At 39.5% G+C, this 20,981-nt stretch overlaps 1 protein-coding gene across 1 annotated transcript; it reads right to left on the bottom strand.

The window, feature by feature from the left end:
- Positions 1-20,522: 20,522 nt before the first annotated feature.
- Positions 20,523-20,900, bottom strand: LOC145822080 (uncharacterized). Its single transcript, XM_082918672.1, has one exon. It carries the CDS (start codon positions 20,898-20,900, stop codon positions 20,523-20,525), a length of 378 nt encoding a protein of 125 aa, XP_082774798.1.
- Positions 20,901-20,981: the final 81 nt, after the last annotated feature.

Below are 20,981 nucleotides of genomic sequence, written 5' to 3'. Positions count from 1 at the left end.
CCATCCCCCATCTTCCAATAAACCGTGGAGTACATCCCCATCTCCTCCCACACAATACAATGTATAGAAACAATTATCATATACAAATTCAATCAATCAATACACATTTTAGTGTTGTATTGTACCAACCACCATATTCAATGGCTTACTCAATTGATTAGTTTTAGTTTGCCTAATAATCATGCATTGTCTACAACAATCAAGACTATCCTCCATCGATAGCCCAAAACAGTTATTTCTAAACAGAAAATAAATGCACCAAATGGATACAATATCAACATTTCAACTAGGTGAGTGATAAATGATCTAACTACACCCTTTAATCCCACACATTCCCAGTCTCAACATTTTCAATTCAATTTCTCATTTCTCAAAATTAATTTCACAAATTAATTTGTGGGATTTTTATTGATAAGTCCAATTTAGAAGTGTTTTAACCCAAGAAATCCATGAAGAAATTTTTTAACTCATTTAGTCCCATGTATGTATAGTTTTATTCCATAAAATCCATTTTCTTAATTTACACTATTTTCTTGGACACTTATGCCCTTATATTTAATTTTGATATCCTTATAAATATTTTTTCAACGATTAGCAATTTAATGATGTGAACATTCATATTTTAAAATTCACATTTGTAGGAATGTAAATTGGCCCGTGGGCGGCCCAAAACCCGCCCGCGAGCCAGATCGGGCCCGGCCCGTTGACAATGTGAATATTCACATTGACATGTTAAAATTCACATTAATAGGAGTGTAAAATTGGCCCCCGTCCCGTGGCGGCGCGAAACCCGCCCGTGGCCCATGGGCGGGTCGGGGCGGGCCCAGTCCGGCCCGTTGACAATGTGAATATTCACATTGACATGTTAACATTCATATTGATAAGAGTATAAAATTGGGCCGCGGCCCATGGGCGGCCAAAAGCCCGCCCGCAGCCCGGGGCGGGCCCGGCCCGTTGACAATGTGAATATTCAAATTGACATGTTAACATTCACATTGATAGGAGTGTAAAATTAGCCCGCGCCTTGTAGTTGCTCGAAACCCGCCCACGGCCCGTGGACAGGCCCGGCCTGGCCTGTTGACAATGTGAATGTTCACATTGACATGTTAACATTCACATTGATAAGAGTATAAAACTAGACAGCAGCCCAGGGCGGGCCCGACTCGGCCCGGCCCAGCCTGTTGACAATGTGAATATTCACATTGACATGTTAACATTCACATTAATAGGAGTGTAAAATTGGCCCCCGTCCCGTGGCGGCGCGAAACCCGCCTGCGGCCCATGGACGGCCCGGGGCGGGCCCGGTCCGGTCCGTTGACAATGTGAATGTTAACATGTCAATGTTAACATTCACATTGATAAGAGTATAAAATTGGCCCGCAGCCCATGGACGGCCAAAAGCCCGCCCGCTGCCCGGGACGAGCCCGGCCCGGCCCGTTGACAATGTGAATATTCACATTGACATGTTAACATTCACATTGATAAGAGTGTAAAATTGGCCCGCAGCCCGTGGGTGGCCCGAAGCCCGACCGCAGCCCAAGGCGGGCTTGGCCCGACCCGTGACAATGTGAATATTCACATTGACATGTTAACATGCACATTGATAGGAGTGTAAAATTAGCCCGCACCCCGTGGCTGCTCGAAACCCGTCCACGGCCCGTGGGCGGCCCGGGGCAGGCCCGGCCTGGCCTGTTGACAATGTGAATATTCACATTGACATGTTAACATTCACATTGATAAGAGTGTACAATTGGCCCGTGACCCGTGGGCAGCCCGAAGCCCGACCTCGGGCCAAGGCGGGCCCAGCCCGTTGGCAATGTGAATATTCACATTGATATGTTAACATTCACATTGATAGGAGTGTAAAATTGGCCCGCAGCCCGTGGGCGGCCCGAAGCCCGATCGCAGCCCGAGACGGGCTTGGCCCGACCCGTGATAATGGAAATATTCACATTGACATGTTAACATTAACATTGATAGGAGTGTAAAACTTGTCCACTGCCCGAAGCTCGCTCGCGGCTTGGGGTAGGCCCGAACCCAAACCCAGGCCACCCCGGGGTGCCCACGGGCTTCGGGCCGCCCATGGGACGTGAGTCAATTTTACACTCTTATCAATGTGAATGTTAACATGTCAATGTGAATATTCACATTGTAAACAGGCCGGGCCGGGCCCGCCTCGGGCCGCCCACGGGCCGTGGGCGTGTTTCGGGCAGCCATGGGGCACGGGCTAATGTTACACTCTTATCAATGTGAATGTTAATATGTCAATGTGAATATTCACATTGTCAACAGGCTGGGTCGAGCCTGCCCACGGGCCGTGGGCTAGTTTCGGGCAGCCATGGGGTGCGGACTAATTTTATACTCTTATCAATGTGAATGTTAACATGTCAATGTGAATATTTGCATTATCAACGGGTCGGGCAAGGCCCGCCCAGGGCAGCCCACGAGCAGCAGGCGGGTTTCGGGCCGGCCACAGGCTGCGGGCTAATTTTACACTCCTATCAATGTGAATGTTAACATGTCAATGTGAATATTCACATTGTCCACGGGCCGGGCCGGGCCCGCCCCGACCCAGGCCTGGGCCCGGGCTTCGGGCTGCCCACGGGTCATGGGCCAATTTTACACTCTTGTCAATGTTAATGTTAATGTTAATATGTCAATGTGAATATTCATATTGTGAACGGGCCGGCCCGGGCCCGCCCCGGGAGACGGGCTGGTTTCGGGCCGTCCACGAGCCGCAGGCCAATTTTACACCCCTATCAATGTGAATGTTAACTTGTCAATGTGAATATTCATATTATCAACGGGCCGGGTCAGGCCTATTTTTTTGGCTTGTGGGCCGGCCCAGCCCAACTCGAATTTTTTCGGGCATCCACGAGGATCGATATGAGCCGGGCCCCTACACATTGACGATATAAACATTTATATTGACGGTGTGAACATTCACATTAAGGGTATTTTGGTAATTATGTCACCCATAGGACTTATTGAAACATAAGAAAATAATGTGAACTAAATGGAACATAAGTAGATGAAAAGGGTATTTTGGTCTTCTTATCTCAAATTGGACCTAATGGAATAGTCAAAAAGAATATGGGTTGGATGGAATAAAGCTCTTAGAAAATGGATTTATCAAAAAAATTCCCATAATTTATCCAACTAATTAGGGCATTTTCCCATAATTAACATAACAACCCCAAGGTTCCACTTTCATCCATAGTTCATCACCTATATCATTTCTCTATGCCAAACATGCATATAGGTTTAATTATAAATAAAACCCCATCGTTTGTAAAATTACACAAAGACCCAAACTTTCTCAAAATTACCCAACAACTCCCAACATATCAAAATGCTAAAATTCAAAGACAAAGCTCATAAAGAGGAGTAGGATATCCTTACCTCGAAGTTAGGGCTCAAACGGGAAAGTTGAAGAAAACCAAAATGCTCCAAACTCCAAGATCCACGGATCAAAACGAAACTCTCGACGATCAATACACTTTTTACAAAGGCCGGAGGATAGGGTGACACTCTAACTAGATCAAACCCTAGAGAGAAGGGAGATCCTAGAGAGAGAAGCTCTCAAAAAGTGCTTTTAGAAAGTAAGAGAGAGAGAGAGAGAGAATGTAAAAAGTGATTTTAAAACGCCCAGCTGCCAACTGATATACGACATTCCCGCTCGAGCGGATAACAGGACACTCGAGCATCAAGAATAGAAAACTGAGCCCGCTCGAGCGCAAGAATTCCCGCTCGAGCTCCAAGACACAAAGACAAAGCACACCCGCTCGAGTGCGAAAGACCAGTCCACTCGAGCGTAGATTTTCATCTCCCAGAACTTTCAGCAACGAGGTACTACCCGCTCAAGCGCCAACAAGCCTGCTCGAGCGCAAGAAACCCGCTTGAGGGTAGAAAACACACCTGCAGAAGTTTTGTAGGGATTCGAAATGCTAGAAGGATGTAAACCCCGCTCGAGCGCAAAATGACCAGCTCGAGCGGACCACTCAAAAACTGGGCAACAACAATGGGAGCCAAAGCTCTACCAACCTGTAACAACGAAGCCCAACACATCCTAAAACTCAAACAAATGGATTTAAAGGATGACAACAAGATAGATACAACTACCAACTCCACGGAACCGAGTCCGGAATACAACTGAACAGTAAAGGGACAACCGGGATCGCTATAACCTTCCCCCTTAAAGAATTTCGTCCCCGAAATTAAACACAAGTTTTCAAAAAAAAAGTTTTCCTCAATTCCCAACAATGTTATAACACAACATTAAACAACCCGACTCATTACCGGTCGATCTCATCTCTTTTCAAGAGGCAAAACGCATCATATATATATCAACTTGCATTATCAACATGCATTCCCTTGAAATTTACCAATTTCAACACATTTTCCACAATTCTACCACATCTGCAACATTAATGTCATGTTTTCATTTCCACAATATATTTAACACACACGATGTTAAAACAAACTTCCAGTTTTAAGGCAAGTTCTACAACATTTCCATAAACCAAAACATCACTATGTTTTACAACTTAAGACATATACAATCCTCTTAAGGTTCAATAATATTACAAAATCTCAATACATAATTATACATCAACAAGCAAGTCCGGATAATTCTCACAGACATCCGCCTCACGTTCCCAAGTGGCTTCCTCCACTCTGTGATGTTTCCACAAAACCTTTACCAAGGGGATGGTCTTGCCTCGCAAGACTTGATCCCTCCTATCCAAGACCTGAACCGGTCTCTCCTCATACGAGGCATCCTCATCAATCTCTAAGTCGGTCCAATCCAATACATGGGACGGATCCGGCTCGTACTTCTGAAGCATACTCACATGAAACACGTCATGAACTCCGGACAACTGCGGTGGCAAAGCTAAACGATAGGCAACCTCGCCAAGCCTCTCAAGGATCTCAAAAGGGCCAATAAACCGAGGGGACAACTTCCCACTCTTCCCAAACCTCATCAATCCCCGCCTAGGTGATATCTTCAGAAAGACATGATCACCCACGTCAAATACCAAAGGTCGCCTCCTACGGTCGGCATAAGATTTCTAACGACTCTAGGCTGTAACAAGCCTCCTACGAATAAGCTCAACTTTCTCCATCGTTTCCCTCACCAACTCCAGACCCAACAAAGGTGCATCACCCACCTCGGCCCAACAAACTGGAGACCTACACGGTCGGCCATACAAGGCCTCAAACGATGCCATATCGATATTCGACTGAAAGCTGTCGTTGTAGGCAAACTCCACCAAGGGCAAGTGCCTCTCCCACGTCCCACTAAAGTCAAGGACACAACCTCGAAGCATATCCTCAAGGATCTGAATAGCACGCTCGAACTGCCCGTCAGTCTGAGGATGATAAGCCGTACTAAAGGTCAACTTAGTACCCAAGGCACTCTGCAAACTCTGCCACAACCTAGCAGTAAAACGAGGATATCTATTTGAGACGATCGTCACTGGGACCCTGTGCAACCTCACTATGTCCCGAATATACAAGTCGGCAAGATGATCTACCGAATCTCTCGCGCGCATAGGAATGAAGTGCGCTGACTTAGTCAACCGGTCTACAACCACCCAAATGGCATCACTACCCTGCTGAGTCCTCGGAAAACCTACAACGAAGTCCATAGTGACATGCTCCCACTTCCACTCTGCAATAGGCAAGGGTTGTAACAAACCCGCTGGCTTCTGATGCTCGGCCTTCACTTGCTGACAAGTAAGGCACTTAGATACGAAAACTGTCACATCTCTCTTCATACCCCGCCACCAAAACTGGCGACCCAAATCCCGATACATCTTAGTGCCTCCCAGATGCACCGCAAGGCGTGAATGATGAAACTCTCGGAGTACCTCCTCTCGGCAAGACTCTAGCACAAACAAACGGTCTCGGTATCTCACACTCTGGTCGGGATACACCGTCAAACCCTTCTCAACCTTTCCACTAGAGATCTTCTCTCGGAGGGATTCTACCTCAAGATCACCTCCCTGTGCCTCTAACACTCGACTCACCAGTGTAGGCTGCGCAACAATAGAAAATAAGGCCGCAGCCTCAACAGATTCGCCCAGAAGCATATCAAACTCGCCAAGTGCACCCAACATCTCCCACTCCCGGATGGCTATACAAGCTACATCACTAATAGATTTTCTGCTAAGGGCGTCGGCCACAACATTGGCCTTCCCCGGATGATAATGCAACTCGAAGTCATAATCCTCAATAAACTCCATCCACCTCCTCTGCCTCAAGTTCAAGTCTTTCTGTGTAAACAGATATTTCAGACTCTTATGATCTGAGAACACCTCGAATCTCTCACCATAAAGGTAGTGCCTCCAGATTTTCAAGGCAAAGATCACTGCTGCAGGCTCTAGGTCATGTGTAGGATAATTCTTCTCGTGTATTTTCAACTGACGTGAGCCATAGGCAACTACTTTCCCCTCTTGCATCAACACATAACCCAAACCCTCTCGTGAGGCATCACAATAAACCGCATAACCCAACCCTCTCTCCGGAATAATCAAGACTGGAGCGGTGGTCAATCTAACTTTCAACTCTTGGAACGACTTTTCACAAGTCTCACCCCATACAAACTTGACTCCCTTCCGAGTCAGTCTAGTCAACGACAAAGCTAGCCTGGAGAAATCGTTCACAAACCGGCGGTAATACCCAGCTAATCCTAGAAAACTGCGGATCTCAAAAACGCTCTTAGGCTGTGCCCAATCCTGCACTGCCTCAATCTTGGATGTATCAACGGACACCTCTTTCCGGATACCACATGGCCTAAGAACTTGACTTCCCCTAGCCAGAACTCACATTTCCCAAACTTGGCATACAGTCTAAGGGCTCTAAGCAATTCAAGCACCACTCTCAAGTGTTCCTCGTGCTCCTCCTCTGAAGGCGAATAAATCAGAATGTCGCCCACGAAAACGACTACAAAACGGTCTAAGAATTCCCAGAAGATCCGGTTCATCAAATCCATAAAGACTGCCAGTGCATTGGTGAGCCCAAACGGCATCACCAGAAACTCATAGTGGCCATACCGCGTACGGAATGCCGTTTTCGGAATATCCTCCTCCCTGACCCTCAACTGGTGGTAACCCGATCTCAAGTCTATCTCAGAGAAACAACGGGAACCCTTCAACTGGTCAAACAGATCATCTATACGGGGCATAGGGTACTTATTCTTGACCGTAGCCCGATTCAACTTCCGGTAGTCTATACACAGTCTTAAGGCACCATCTTTCTTTTTAGCAAAGAGGGCCCGTGCTCCCCACGGCGAAACACTAGGGCGAATAAAGCCCTTATCCAGCAACTCTTGGAGCTGAACCTTCAACTCAACTAACTCGGTTGGGGCAAAACAATAAGGGGCCATAGAAATCGGCACCGTGTCGGGCACTAGATCAATAGAGAACTCAATCTCTCGATGAGGTGGCAAACTAACGAGATCATCGGGAAAGATGTCCGAGTACTCACAAACCACTCTCGGCAACACAGTCTGGGTCTCACCGCACTCACTACTCAAAAAGCTAGCAAGGAGACCACTAAGCTCACTTCGTCCTCGCGGATCATACACCGGTGGCAACACACTACCAACCCGATCCCCCAAGAAATGGACACACTCCCCGCTCAAGGTACAAACTGTGATCCTCTGGCGGTAGCAATCAATAACAGCCCGGTATGACGATAGCCAGTCCATACCCAAAATAACATCAAATCCCGACATGGGCATCACTACAAAAGGAAACGGAAGTCGACGATCAGCAACCTCTATATCACAACCTTTAACACCTTGTTTTAAGATCAACTCACCACCAACAGGCGATACTACACATATAGGAGAGGCTAACTGTGCCAACTCCAATTCCAAAACAGATGCAAACGCAGCAGATACAAAAGAATGAGATGCACCCATATCAATTAATACATTAGCAACCGAGTTGCAAAACAAGAAGGTACCTCTCAGAACTGACGGAGCAGGTAAAAGATCCTGCGCGGTAACAGCATACACGCGCCCTGTAGGCCCCTGATCCAACTGCTCACCCCTCAGAGCAAACGACTGCTGCATTGACTGGGGCGACGAAGCTCCCGGATTAGCCCTCGAGGCCTGCACAAATTGAGCTGGCTGAAAACCCTGCATCTGCCTAGAACCAGACGCACTCGAAGTGGCACTCAACTGTGGGCAAAACCTCTTCAGGTGCCTAGGCTGACCACACTAATAACAAGACAAGGGCCGGCCTCTGCCCTGACTCTGGCTCTACGGTCTAGCTGAAGATGAAGCAGCTCTCTGACCTCCTCCCCTCTGTGGGCAAACTGAAGCCTTGTGGCCCAACTGACCACACTTGTAACAGGTGAAATCTCCCTGATTACCTCTCCTCGAGCCTGCACTCGGCACCGGAAAGGTCGATCTAGCAACACCCCCTGAGACTGCTGGGGGTTAGCACTCCTCTGTCTCCTGCTATCACCCTGACCATCCTGGCTTCTCTTGGAGCCTCTCTGTCCCTCCTCTTCCTGCATCATGATCTCTATATGGGCTGCAGTGTCAACCAAGCGCCCATAGTCTCAGATCATCGAACCTCCAACCCTTATCTTGAGGCCGCACCTCAACCTCTTCTCGAACTAGATACAGCGGCGTTCCTCGGACGCCACAAGTTCAGGTGCGAACCTGGATAAGCTAGTAAAAACAGCCTCATAATCGGCTACTGAAGAACTCAACTGCAAAAGCTGATAGAACTGGTCTCTCAGCTTCTCCTTAATTGCTGGAGATAAATACTTCTCCTGAAAAGCCTCCACAAAAGCCTCCCACGTGCCAGTAATACGGCCCCTCATGTATTTCCACCACTGACCCGCATCCCCTTTAAGCTGAAAGGATGCCAAGGTCACTTTCAACGCTCCGTCCTCGATGCCAAGCATCTCGAACGTCTTACTCATTTGCTCTAACCACTCGTCAGCCTTTAGTGGCTCCTTCGAATCTCTAATAAACTCATCCGGGTTAGACCGAAAGAACTCCCTTTTCAAGAAGGAAGGCCCTGCCTCAACAACCTGGGCCTGAACTGGAGCCTGAATTGGATTCTCAGCTCTGAGAATTCCCATAGACTCCCTCAAAGCATCGGCTATTTCTCGGGCTAAGGCGCCCATAGCCTCCTAACCTGCTGGCTCGGCCACATTGGCCTGGCTAACCCCCTCCTGCTGTACCGGAATATCATCCGGTAAAGGCATCTCCTGTCTACCATGTTTGCCACACATACCACCTCTTCCTCGTCCTGACATCCTAATAAAGGTAACGAAGGACATTAGCACATTTATAAATGTGCCAAAACTAAACACTCACGTCCTAATACATGGACAACTATAATTCATTCCACGTAAGCACATAAACACATAAGCACTTACGAATTTCATTTCCGGATAATGATAGTCCCGATGCGTTACTAGAGTTTCGGTTATAAACAGCATTGATCAAGTGCTTTTCCAACAAGACTCACAGAAACTCAAGGATCCAATCAACATCCTAGAAACTAAATCCCATACCCAAGTAGTCACATAAACATGTTATCAAATAAACACATAATGTCACACATAAGCCTCTAACAAGCGAGACAAACCCATTGTGATACTAATCACTTCTCACGTACCCAAAGTATTCGAACCCGGTATGCTCTGATACCAAGTTGTAACGCCCTCAAAATAATACGTAAAACCCATCATTTTAGACATGCAATGATATAAGAAAATAACCATCTTTCCATTAATCAGAGTAGTTCTTACAAAAGTAGTACATGTTAACAACAAAAGCAAATGCCCTACGGGCTTACAGCTTTCCAAGTTAATACTTGGTTACAAAAAAGAAGAGTGCTTACTCAATACATATTAAGCCATTGGCTTGAATTTACATGCAACACATCAAAAGAAAGCAAACAACAAAAGCAGTCTGTCTGCCTCTGGCCTCCCAAGCTATGTCCTTGGAGGTGGCATGCTACCTGTACCTGAAAATGATGTCCCGTATAGGGTGTGTCACAGCCCAGTAGAAATATACTAAACCAACTATGAACAATGACAAAAATAATAGCATTCGATAGATGGCCCACACTGATATTTCCACTTATAACACATCACAGTTTCATGACATTCAAGTCCATGTTACATTTCACTTCTCACTTCCTTTCAACTTTGAGTTTGAAAACAAGGCTCAAAACCTAGTCAAATAACTTAATGGAATTATGATCCATCTTTAAAACACTTTTGGAACTCATGACGGATACACATTTTGATGCTGTATCAATATAACATAGAAATATTTTTATACTTCACAATTGATAACGATATACATTTTAGTGCTATATCAAATCAATTCAAACACTTCCATAATCCACACTTGATACACATTGTAGTGCTGTATCAATGTCACACAAAATCCGGTTTAGAGGTCCATCCCCCATCTTCTAATAAACCGTGGAGTACATCCCCCATCTCCTCCCACACAATACAATGTATAGAAACAATTATCATATACAAATTCAATCAATCAATACACATTTTAGTGCTGTATTGTACCAACCACCATATTCAATGGCTTACTCAATTGATTAGTTTTAGTTTGCCTAACCATCATGCATTGTCTACAACAATCAAGACTATCCTCCACCGATAATCCAAAACAGTTATTTTTAAATAGAAAATAAATGCACCAAATGGATACGATATCAACATTTCAACTAGGTGAGTGATAAATGATCCAACTACACCCTTTAATCCCACACATTCCCAGTCTCAACATTTTCAATTCAATTTCTCATTTCTCAAAATTAATTTCACAAATTAATTTATCCAGCTAATTAGGGCATTTTCCTATAATTAACATAACAACCCCAAGGTTCCACTTTCATCCATAGTTCATCACCTATATCATTTCGCTATGCCAAACATGCATATAGGTTTAATTATAAATAAAACCCCATCTTTTGTAAAATTACACAAAAACCCAAACTTTCTTAAAATTACCCAATAACCCCCAACATATCAAAATGCTAAAATTCAAAGACAAAGCTCATAAAGAGGAGTAGGATATCCCTACCTCGAAGTTAGGGCTCAAATGAGAAAGTTGAAGAAAACCAAAATGCTCCAAACTCCAAGATCGACTGATCAAAACGAAGCCCTCGACGATCAACACACTTTTTACAAAGGCCAGAGGATAGGGTGACACTCTAACTAGATGAAACCCTAGAGAGAAGGGAGATCCTAGAGAGAGAAGCTCTCAAAAAGTGTTTTTAGAAAGTAAGAGAGAGAGAGAGAGAGAGAGAGAGAGAGAGAGAATGTAAAAGTGATTTTAAAACGCCCAGCTGCCAACTGATATACGACATTCCCGCTCGAGCGGATAACAGGACGCTCGAGCGTCAAGAACAGAAAACTGAGCCCGCTCGAGCGCAAGAATTCCCGTTCGAGCGCCAAGACACAAAGACAAAGCACACCCGCTCGAGCGTGAAAGACCAGTCCACTCGAGCGTAGATTTTCATCTCCCAGAACTTTCAGCAACGAGGTACTACCCACTCGAGCGCCAACAAGCCCGCTCGAGCGCAACCCGCTCAAGTGCAAGAAACCTGCTCGAGCGTAGAAAACACACCTGCAGAAGTTTTACAGGGACTCGAAATGCTGGAAGGGTGTAAACCCCGCTCGAGCGCAAAATGACCAGCTTAAGCGGACCACTCAAAAACTAGGCAACAACAATGGGAGCCAAAGCTCTACCAACCTGTAACAACCAAGCCCAACACATCCTAAAACTCAAACAAATAGATTTAAAGGATGACAACAAGATAGATACAACTACCAACTCCACGGAACCGAGTCCGGAATACAACTGAACAGTAAAGGGGCAACCGGGATCGCTATAGGTTAGGTGGAGAAGATGGTGCCTCATAGTGGTTGTGTGGATGTAATGCCATTAGGAGTGGTTGGGTAGCCCAATTTAAAAAAGAGAAAGTTATGGTAGTAAAATGACATTCATAAGAAAATTGAAGAAAAAATAAGGGTATTCTAGTCTTTTCATTAATTCCGTCACATCCCGTCATTTTTGCACATCACTCCAAACCACAGGGGGTTTATGAGTACTTTTATAAAAGTCAGGGAGATAATGTGTAAACGCGCGAAACCACAGGAGGGTAAAATGTAATGATCCCTAAAAATTATAGATAATATAATATAATATTACAAATAATAATTTATACATAGGGTTTGTTTGACATGTGCTAAAATAGCACATTATCTTATTTGGGTTACAACACCTCTCAACCACATCACTTCAATCTCAACCCACATTTTACATTTTTTTCTTAAAAAGTTAAAAAGTATACTAATTTGACACTTCTCAAAAACCCCTTAATGAGAATTATATTATATAAGATAGAAAATAAATAAATAAAAATCAATATTAAGTATAATATTTTAGTATTTTAACTTTATTATAATGAAAAATAAATAAATAATATTATATACATATAAACATAGTTAATAAATATAATCGAGACGAGGCTCGGGTAAAACGGGACGGGGGAAGCAAAACTCTTTCCTGCTCCACTTCTTAATCAGGGCGAGGAAATCCGTGTAGGGCAGGGCGGGAGAAAATGATCATCCCCACTTAAGACCAGGCACAAAGATTCGGGGCATGTTTGGTTGAATGTTTTTTTTTAAAAAAAAATTCAAAATCAATTTTCTCTTTATTACACATCAATCAATTACTTTTTCTATCTCTTCCTTCATTCTCAATCACTTTTTCTCTCACACTATGACAACCACCTCCTTAATTAATTAAGCTAATCATGTAATTTATGTTGATTACAAGGTTATATGTTAATTATATGCCACGAGTTATATGTATTGTGTTATTGTAAACAGATATGTATAGATATGAATTGAACCTGTCTGATTCAGTAAATTATACAAAGTTAGAATTAAATAATTGGATAGGTAATTAGAGCTTAATCCACATTACTATAATTAAGTTTAGTATAGTTTAGTTAGATTATGATGGTAATCGATTTATTTGGGTGAATTTGATATAATTTAATTTAAATTACTATTTAAGTGAAGCTTGAGAATAATTAGAGCTTAATTACATTTCCTAATCTATTCATCAATATAATAAAAAAAGAGAATTTGAGAGAGAGAGAGAGAGAGAGGAGGCGGCGGTGGTTGAATTCGGTGTTGACGAAGGTGATGTGGAAGCCCTTGTGGTGGAGGAGCTTTGCTAGTTTCAGCATTGGGTTGATGTGGCCCTGTGCTAGGTATGGTATGCACACCGCATGAAGAGGACATGGGTTGTGTGTTTGTTGCTGTGCCTTAGAAGAACTCATGTCTGTTGTCGGCATGATTAATCTTTTAACACATTTAAAAGAGCTACTTTGCAGAGCTTATATAGAAGAAAATGCGAAACACAAACAAATTAGTGAAGACAATTGGCTGGTTTCACTTTTTTAAATTTACTTATTTTTTTATTTTTTATATTTATTTTTTTTGTTTTTATTGATTATTTTATATTTTCAATAATTTTTTTTTTTAAAATTTTTACTTAGACGTCATTTAGAAATAGATTTTTTTAATAATTTTTTGATTAAAATATAATATAAAAAAAATTGATATATTTGAAAAGGATTTTTAAATTTTTTACGAAAAAACATAAAAAAATAATCACTTTGCTTGGTTAAAATTTTTAAAAAATGTTTTTCAAAAAAATTTTACTTTCTTGTTTTCTATTTTATTTTTTTTTTACTGAATTTTTTTTAATATTTTAAGTATTTTTTTTTTAATTTTTAGACATACCTCACATAAATTTACCTAAAAAGTAAAAAATTTGTCAAAAAAACCTTTTAAAAATTTACTAAATACTAAAAATATATAAAAAAAAAATACGAGAATTCCGTACATTTTTTTAAATATTTTTATGTATTTATTAATTTTTTAAAATACTTTTTCACAAATTTTTTACTTTTTAGATACATCTAAATAAGTTGCATCTAAAAAAGTAAAAAAATGTTTAAAATATTAAAAATATGCACTAAAAACAAAAAAAAAAATATGAAAATTAAAAAATTTAATCTAAAAAATTCAAGAGTAATGTTAGGGATCATAAAAAAAATATCATAAAAATAATCATGAAAGATTCTCTATCTTTAAATTACCTATATAATAAAATATCACACATTAATCAAAAAATAAAATTTTTTTATAATATATTTTTCATGATCCGTAATATTATTCAAAATTCAAACGCACTGATTATAATTAAAATGAAGAATTGTATAACGACATGATTGCCCTTCCAGTATTTGCCATGCAATTCACGAGCATGTGATTTCACCTGACACGGTGTCAGGTGAAGCGATGCCGCAGCGGAAGCAGCAAGCATGCCTAGGAGAGTCTGGATCCTCTCCAGCTTCTCTCTCCGGCACATCTTCGGGGCAACGGGTCAAATCACCTACAAATAAATAGACGATTCAGATTCGTTTCATTAAAAAAAATATATATATATATATACTCACTAACACACACATACTCACTGCACACACACACTCTCAATCCTCCCCTTTCTCTCTCTCCGTCCTTTCTCACTCACACACACTCGTCACGGCACCCCCCCTCTCTCTCTCTCTCACATTTTTAACTCAAAAAAAAAATTTTAAATCACACTCTCTCTTTGCATCACATTTTTAATAAAAAATAATTATTTCAATCTTTTTGATTTTATTTTCATAATATATATATATATATAATTTTTAATATAAAATTTTAATTTTTTTAAAATTAATATCATTGAAACTATATTTTTAAAATAAAACTAATATTAAATATATTTAATAAAAATTTAAAATAAATAAAAAGTAATTACTATGTTTAGTTATGCTTTCAAAGTATTATTTTTAAAATATAAAAATTATTTTGATGAAATAAAACACACAAAAATCATATATTTTTTAAATTCTCAAAAATAATCTTCATTCCAAAAAAAATATATGAAGTCATTATTTTTAAAATTATTTTAAAAATATATGAAAATTAAACTCGTTTGGTTAATAAATTTAAATTAAAAGTCATTATTTTCATATATTTTTTTCTGAGAAATTTAATATTAGTCTTATTTTAAAAGTATATTTTCATTAAATAAGTCATTATTTTCATATATGAAAAATTTAAAAATAATAATTTGAAAGCATAACTAACCATAGTAATTACTTTTTATTCATTTTAAATTTTTATTAAATATATTTAGTGTTAGTCTTATTTTAAAAGTATATTTTCAATGATATTAATTTTATAAAAATTATATATATTTATATATTATGAAAATAAAATTAAAAAGATTAAAATAGATTTTTTATTTTTTATTAAAAATGTGATAGAGAGAGAGAGAGAGAGAGAGAGAGTGTGAGAGTGAGTGAGTGTGCTGTGATGAGTGTGTGTCCAGTGAGAAAGGACGAAGAGAGAAAGGTACGGATTGAGAGTGTGTGTGTAGTGAGTGTGCTAGTGAGTATGTATTTTTTTTTTTATTATTTAAAGAAGTGAATTTGAGCCATTTATTTATTTGTAGGTGATCTGAGCTGTTGATAGGAGGATGAGCCGGAGAGAATCCGGACTCTGCCTAGGAAACATACATATTGGGAGTATGCATATAAAGGACTTGCTGGATGTGTATATTTAAATTAATTTGTATAGAAAAAAACATAGAATTTGGACTTCTTCTAATGGCTTGCTTTGGCAAGTTAGTAAAAAGTCAGTTTTTTACTTTTTTAGTCAAAAAAATTAATTTTTTTACCTAAGTCACTACTTAAAAACTAGGTTTTTTTGTTAAAAAAATCAAAAGCCAACTTTTTACCAACTTTCCAAAACACCATCCTCTACATCCTACTTGCAACGGCTGAGATCAGCCATTGCACATCCAACGGCTGAGATTAAAAAAAAAATGAAATTTTCGTCCATTCCCACCCAAACAAAACACTTATACGTTCACTCTCACTCTCACTTTCACTCAGCCGCTCGCCCACCAAACCCACCCTCACCGGCGAACCGGCGATCAGTCCCGACAGTGACTCAGACAGCAAACCCACTTGTAACCCCGCGACGACCCCACTTACGCTTCATGAGCCATAGCTCCACCACGACGACCACCATCGGCTGAGCAAAGATCATCTTGACGAACCAGGTTGGTCTTCAAATGTCTGAAATTATTTTGTCAAGAATTGTGTGATTAACATTTGGGTTTGGAATTGAGATTGACAAGTTAGGGTTCTGTGAACGTCTGAAAAAATTAGGGCTTTTAGAATTTCAAAATTAAGGCTTTTGGAATTTCAAAATTAGGGCTTTCATTTGGGATTCCAACGGCTAAAAATTTAGGGCTTTGAAACGTCTAAAAAAATTTAGGGTTTTTAGATTTGGAATTTCAAAATTAGGGCTTCGATTTGGGATACCAACGGCTAAAAATTTTCAGCTTTGATTTGGGTTTCTTCTTCTTCTTCTTTTTTCCCATCTCTCTCCATTTGTAATTATTTCTCTAATTTTCTGTCTTAAATCCCAGAGAGACAAGTAATTCATGGAAATATGATATGAAATTGGAACAATCTGAATACCAATTCTTTAAATCAGTAGGCAATTTTTGATAAACCAATAGCAAATTCATGAAATATGCTCCCTGTTTTTGATGAAACAGTAGCCATTTTTTGATAAATTAGTATCCATTGAATAAGGTATGCTCCCTAAATGTGAGTTCATGAAAAACAAAATAAATTTATTCTTCACCAAAATATATCAAGCTTGCTGCAGATTATTTTGTATTGTTAAATATAACACAATTTGTTAATAATGATGACCTGGTTCACTTAATTAAAAACAAACTTTGAATATTTTACATACAGATCTATAATAAAACAGCATCAATTGTATTACAGTTTACAATACATAAAGAGCACATTAATCACTATGCAAACCAAACCAAAGCATGCCTTAATTAATACGCACTAATATAAAAATTAGAATTATTTAACAAATTGTTACTAAAAGCAAAATTTCAAAATACCACATTCAGTACTGACCTGAATATGTAAGATGTATACAAAGAAGTCAGCTAGAATTACTGACCTGAATATCTGAATAGCACTGATATATTTTTCAAAACTTAGTGACAGTATAATCCCATGAATTACTTAATTACTGACCTGAATATCTAAATAGCACTGATATATTTTTTAGGTCATTACTTAATTGCGTCATCTCCCTCAATATATTTCTATTGGTTGAACCGTTAGCACCAACTTCTAGCCTCAATATATTTCTCCAACTTAATATATTGCTTCATCTCCCTCAATATATTGCTTCCTCAACCTTAATTGCTCCAACTTCTAACCATTAGCACTGAATCATTAGCCTCAATATATTTTTAGCCTTCACACTCTGTCCATTGGCACCAACTTCTATTAGCCTTCACAGATTTAGAACTAACTTTCATAAGAGCAACTTCCATTAGCCTTCACACTCTGTCTCTCTCCTCTATAGAACTGCTATTTAAAAAATTTCTCATGTATGCATATTTAAAAAATGGCTTCTTCTTCTAACATTAGCAACATAAGATTACTACCGAGGCTGTGCAATTGTGGAAGAACCGCGGCCATACATATTGTAAGAACCAATGAGCATGGAAATGAAGGGTGTTTGTTCTTTGTTTGCCCATCAAAATATGTAAGTTGGTAATTCTAGCTATTTTCTTCCTTTATTAGTCACATTAATATTTGTTTTATTCAACTAATTGATTCGCATGCATTGCAGAGTAACACTCTCACTCACCATTGCAATTACTTCAAGTTTGTAGATGAAGATGATGAAGACGTTACGTCCAGAATCCGTTCCAACAGTACAGCTTCTGCTGGTATAACAGTAAAAGACTTGAACGATTATGTAAGGATGATGCTTCATTACATGGAAAATGACTATGGTCAAAGGCTTCAAAGGATGGAAAATAATATCAAAAAGATGGTGTACTTCATTGTATTTTCTATCATTTTGTACTTTATGATATAACTTTTGTACTTTATTGTATTTTGGGAAACTGAATGGAAGTTTGTACCATTTTGGGTTTTATGTACATCAACTTGTTATCTATTATCTGTTATGGAATGAATGATGGAATGAATTTTGGGAAACATTCAACTTGTTATCTGTTATGGAATGAATGATGAAATGAATTTTGGAATGAATGATGGAATGAGTATGCCAGCAGCATGACTTATTGTTAGCATTTTGGCTTAGCCAAGATCATTTTGGAATGTTGAAATCAGCTTGAATGCTTCAATTCTAATAGGTCAGTTGTGTCATCGTTTACATAGTAATTGTGGCCTCACTCATGTTGTGGAATGCTGCAGTAATGTAATTGAGGCGAATATTAGATAATATGATAGTTTCACTATAATATATGAGGTCATTTTGTATCTCATAATTTCCATTGTTTTTGCTTCAATTTTCGGTTGTGAATTTGAAGGCCTGAGGGAAAGTTTTTTTGTGTAGCTAGTACACTACCATGGTGATTCTATTGAGGGATTGAGTAACACAACTAAGAAACTGAGAATTTAATGGAGTTTTTCAAGGGTCCTGAATCTGCAATTCAAAACTGTTAACCATTTCTTGATACCCATAATAACACAAGAAAATATCAACTCATTAATTGGCACAGGGTTTGAAAATGGAGAAATTGAGGCTGTTCAGGTTCCACATCACAATTGCACAAAAAACATAAACTTTTAATCCTTGAACTGGATAATAGGGTGAGACAGTTGGAGTTTTCCACCATAAAAATAATTGCTGGAAGGAGTTTTCCATCATAGCCAAGATCATTGCTGGTGTCCATCTACAAAACCATGTGTCCATCAAAATCATTGCAGACATAATCAAGATCATTGCAGAACCATTACAGAACCATAACCATTGCAGACATAATGAAGATCATTGCAGAACCATAGCCAAAATCATTGCAGACATAATGAATTCTGCAACACCATCTACAAAACCAGTAACAACAGATCCAGCAGCCCATGTTAACAGCATACCAAATGATAAACTGTAAATGAACCAGCATACCAGAAGCAATACATTAACATCCCAACAACAACCAAGTTAAATGAACATGAACATCAACCAACATCAGAACCAGAACCAGAACCAACATGGACACCAATACAAGTTAAATGAACATTAACCAACATCAACCAAGTTAAATGAACATGAACCACAACCAGCTCACTTGGGTTTAACATCTAAATTAAAATCAACTGTAAATGAACATCAACCAATACAAGTTTAACATCTAAATTAAAACATTGGTCCATCAAAATTAACACATTGGTCCATGTAATTTAACACATTGGTCTATATAAAATAACACAGTGGTCCATTATGCACACATTGCTTCATAGTTTGCTGTGAACATACATACAAGCCATAATAACATTTGAACACACATTCCTCCACATCACTTTCCAGCAGCAGTTTGCTTCACAATTTCAGAGGCCATGACTTCACTTTCCAACCCAATTTCAGCATCAGTTTGCTTCTGTTTCTGCTTGTCCATAGCCTAAAAAAAAAAAAGACAGAATTTTTATCAAGTAAATACATGCTATCACAGAATTTTCATCAACTAAAAGCCCAGAATTTTCAGCAACTATAAATTAAAAATACATCAAGGACGGACCTGACTACAGATTGGACAGTTGATTCTTGAGAATATCAAAACCCAATGTCATATCCACATGAACCTTGTAGTAGTGACTAGAATGTTGGTTGAGCAGAATGATGTTGAGGCATTGAAGTTGGCAAATAATTTGGCACTACATACATTTCCCGCAAATTGTTCGCCTACAACAATGTCATATATTAGGCTTCGCAATTATGGTTTCATTCATGGTTTGAGTCACATATTATATCCACACAAAAAAATACAATGTTAAAGTAACACTTACATGATATGTGGGATACATCAATGGCGGAGGAATAGAATTACCACCCATGGATAAAGATGGAGGAAGAGGATGAAGGGGAGGAAGAGGTTGAAGAGGAGGAACATGTTGACGAACATACATATCTCCTCCAACAGATAATGGAGAAGGTGCAACTGTTGAACTTGCAATAGATTATGACAAAGCCATGCTGTTAGCACGGGATTTTTTTTTGGAGTTCACTACCAACACCGTTTCAAATCCACCTTTTACCCTCCTTTTACCCTTACTAGTTGCCACATTTTTCTTGAATCCTTTTGGTTGCACAACATGATTCACATCTTCGCAATACACTTCAAAGCTTTGGGTGTCATCATCATTACCTACTTCATTTCCAACACCAAAATGAGCACTTAACTTGCGTTCAACATTTGCACCTAATGTAGCAAGGTGTGCAATACAAAAATCATAAGTTTCTTCAGTTTCAGCAGCTCTACTTGCTAGTGCTCTAAATGCGGTCATCAATGTCTTATACCGCAAGACTTATTGGAATTTCACATCTACTTGAATGTCATTCCCCTTAATGTCCTTCACAGTTTCGGCTCTTGCTTGTTTGGTCCACCTCTTTAGAATGTATTGTGGAGGAACCTCTTTCATCTTCAATATGTCTCTAATAACCTTCAATGAGTGACAACACAAGATTCCTTCCCTTTCAAACTTTGTACAATTACAACCCAAAGAGCCATCCCTCTCCATCTTCACTTTCCTTGCATGTTTGCTACCAACATCAACAACTGTGTAAATGGTACTAGCCTCTCCATATTCAATAGCTTCTATGTCCAATTCAATGGATCGAAAGTACTCATTTTGAAATTCCTCAAAGATCTTTTTTGTGTAGACATTACCCATTTGAATTAGCATTCTTATTGTTGCTTTCACCTTTGGTAACCTTTGGCACAAAGCATATCATGCTTCTAACTCCTTGTATCGCTTCTCGTAAAG

Source organism: Camellia sinensis, chromosome 3 (assembly GCF_055761805.1).
Source record: "Camellia sinensis isolate YWXY chromosome 3, ASM5576180v1, whole genome shotgun sequence".
NCBI lineage: Eukaryota > Viridiplantae > Streptophyta > Magnoliopsida > Ericales > Theaceae > Camellia > Camellia sinensis.
The sequence above is the reverse complement of the archived record's forward strand: the minus strand, read 5'-3'. Positions and strand labels throughout refer to the sequence as shown.

Coding starts and splice junctions, on each gene's coding strand:
- LOC145822080 (XM_082918672.1), bottom strand. CDS start 20,900: ATGCTAATTCAAATGGGTAATGTCTACACAAAAAAGATCTTTGAGGAA.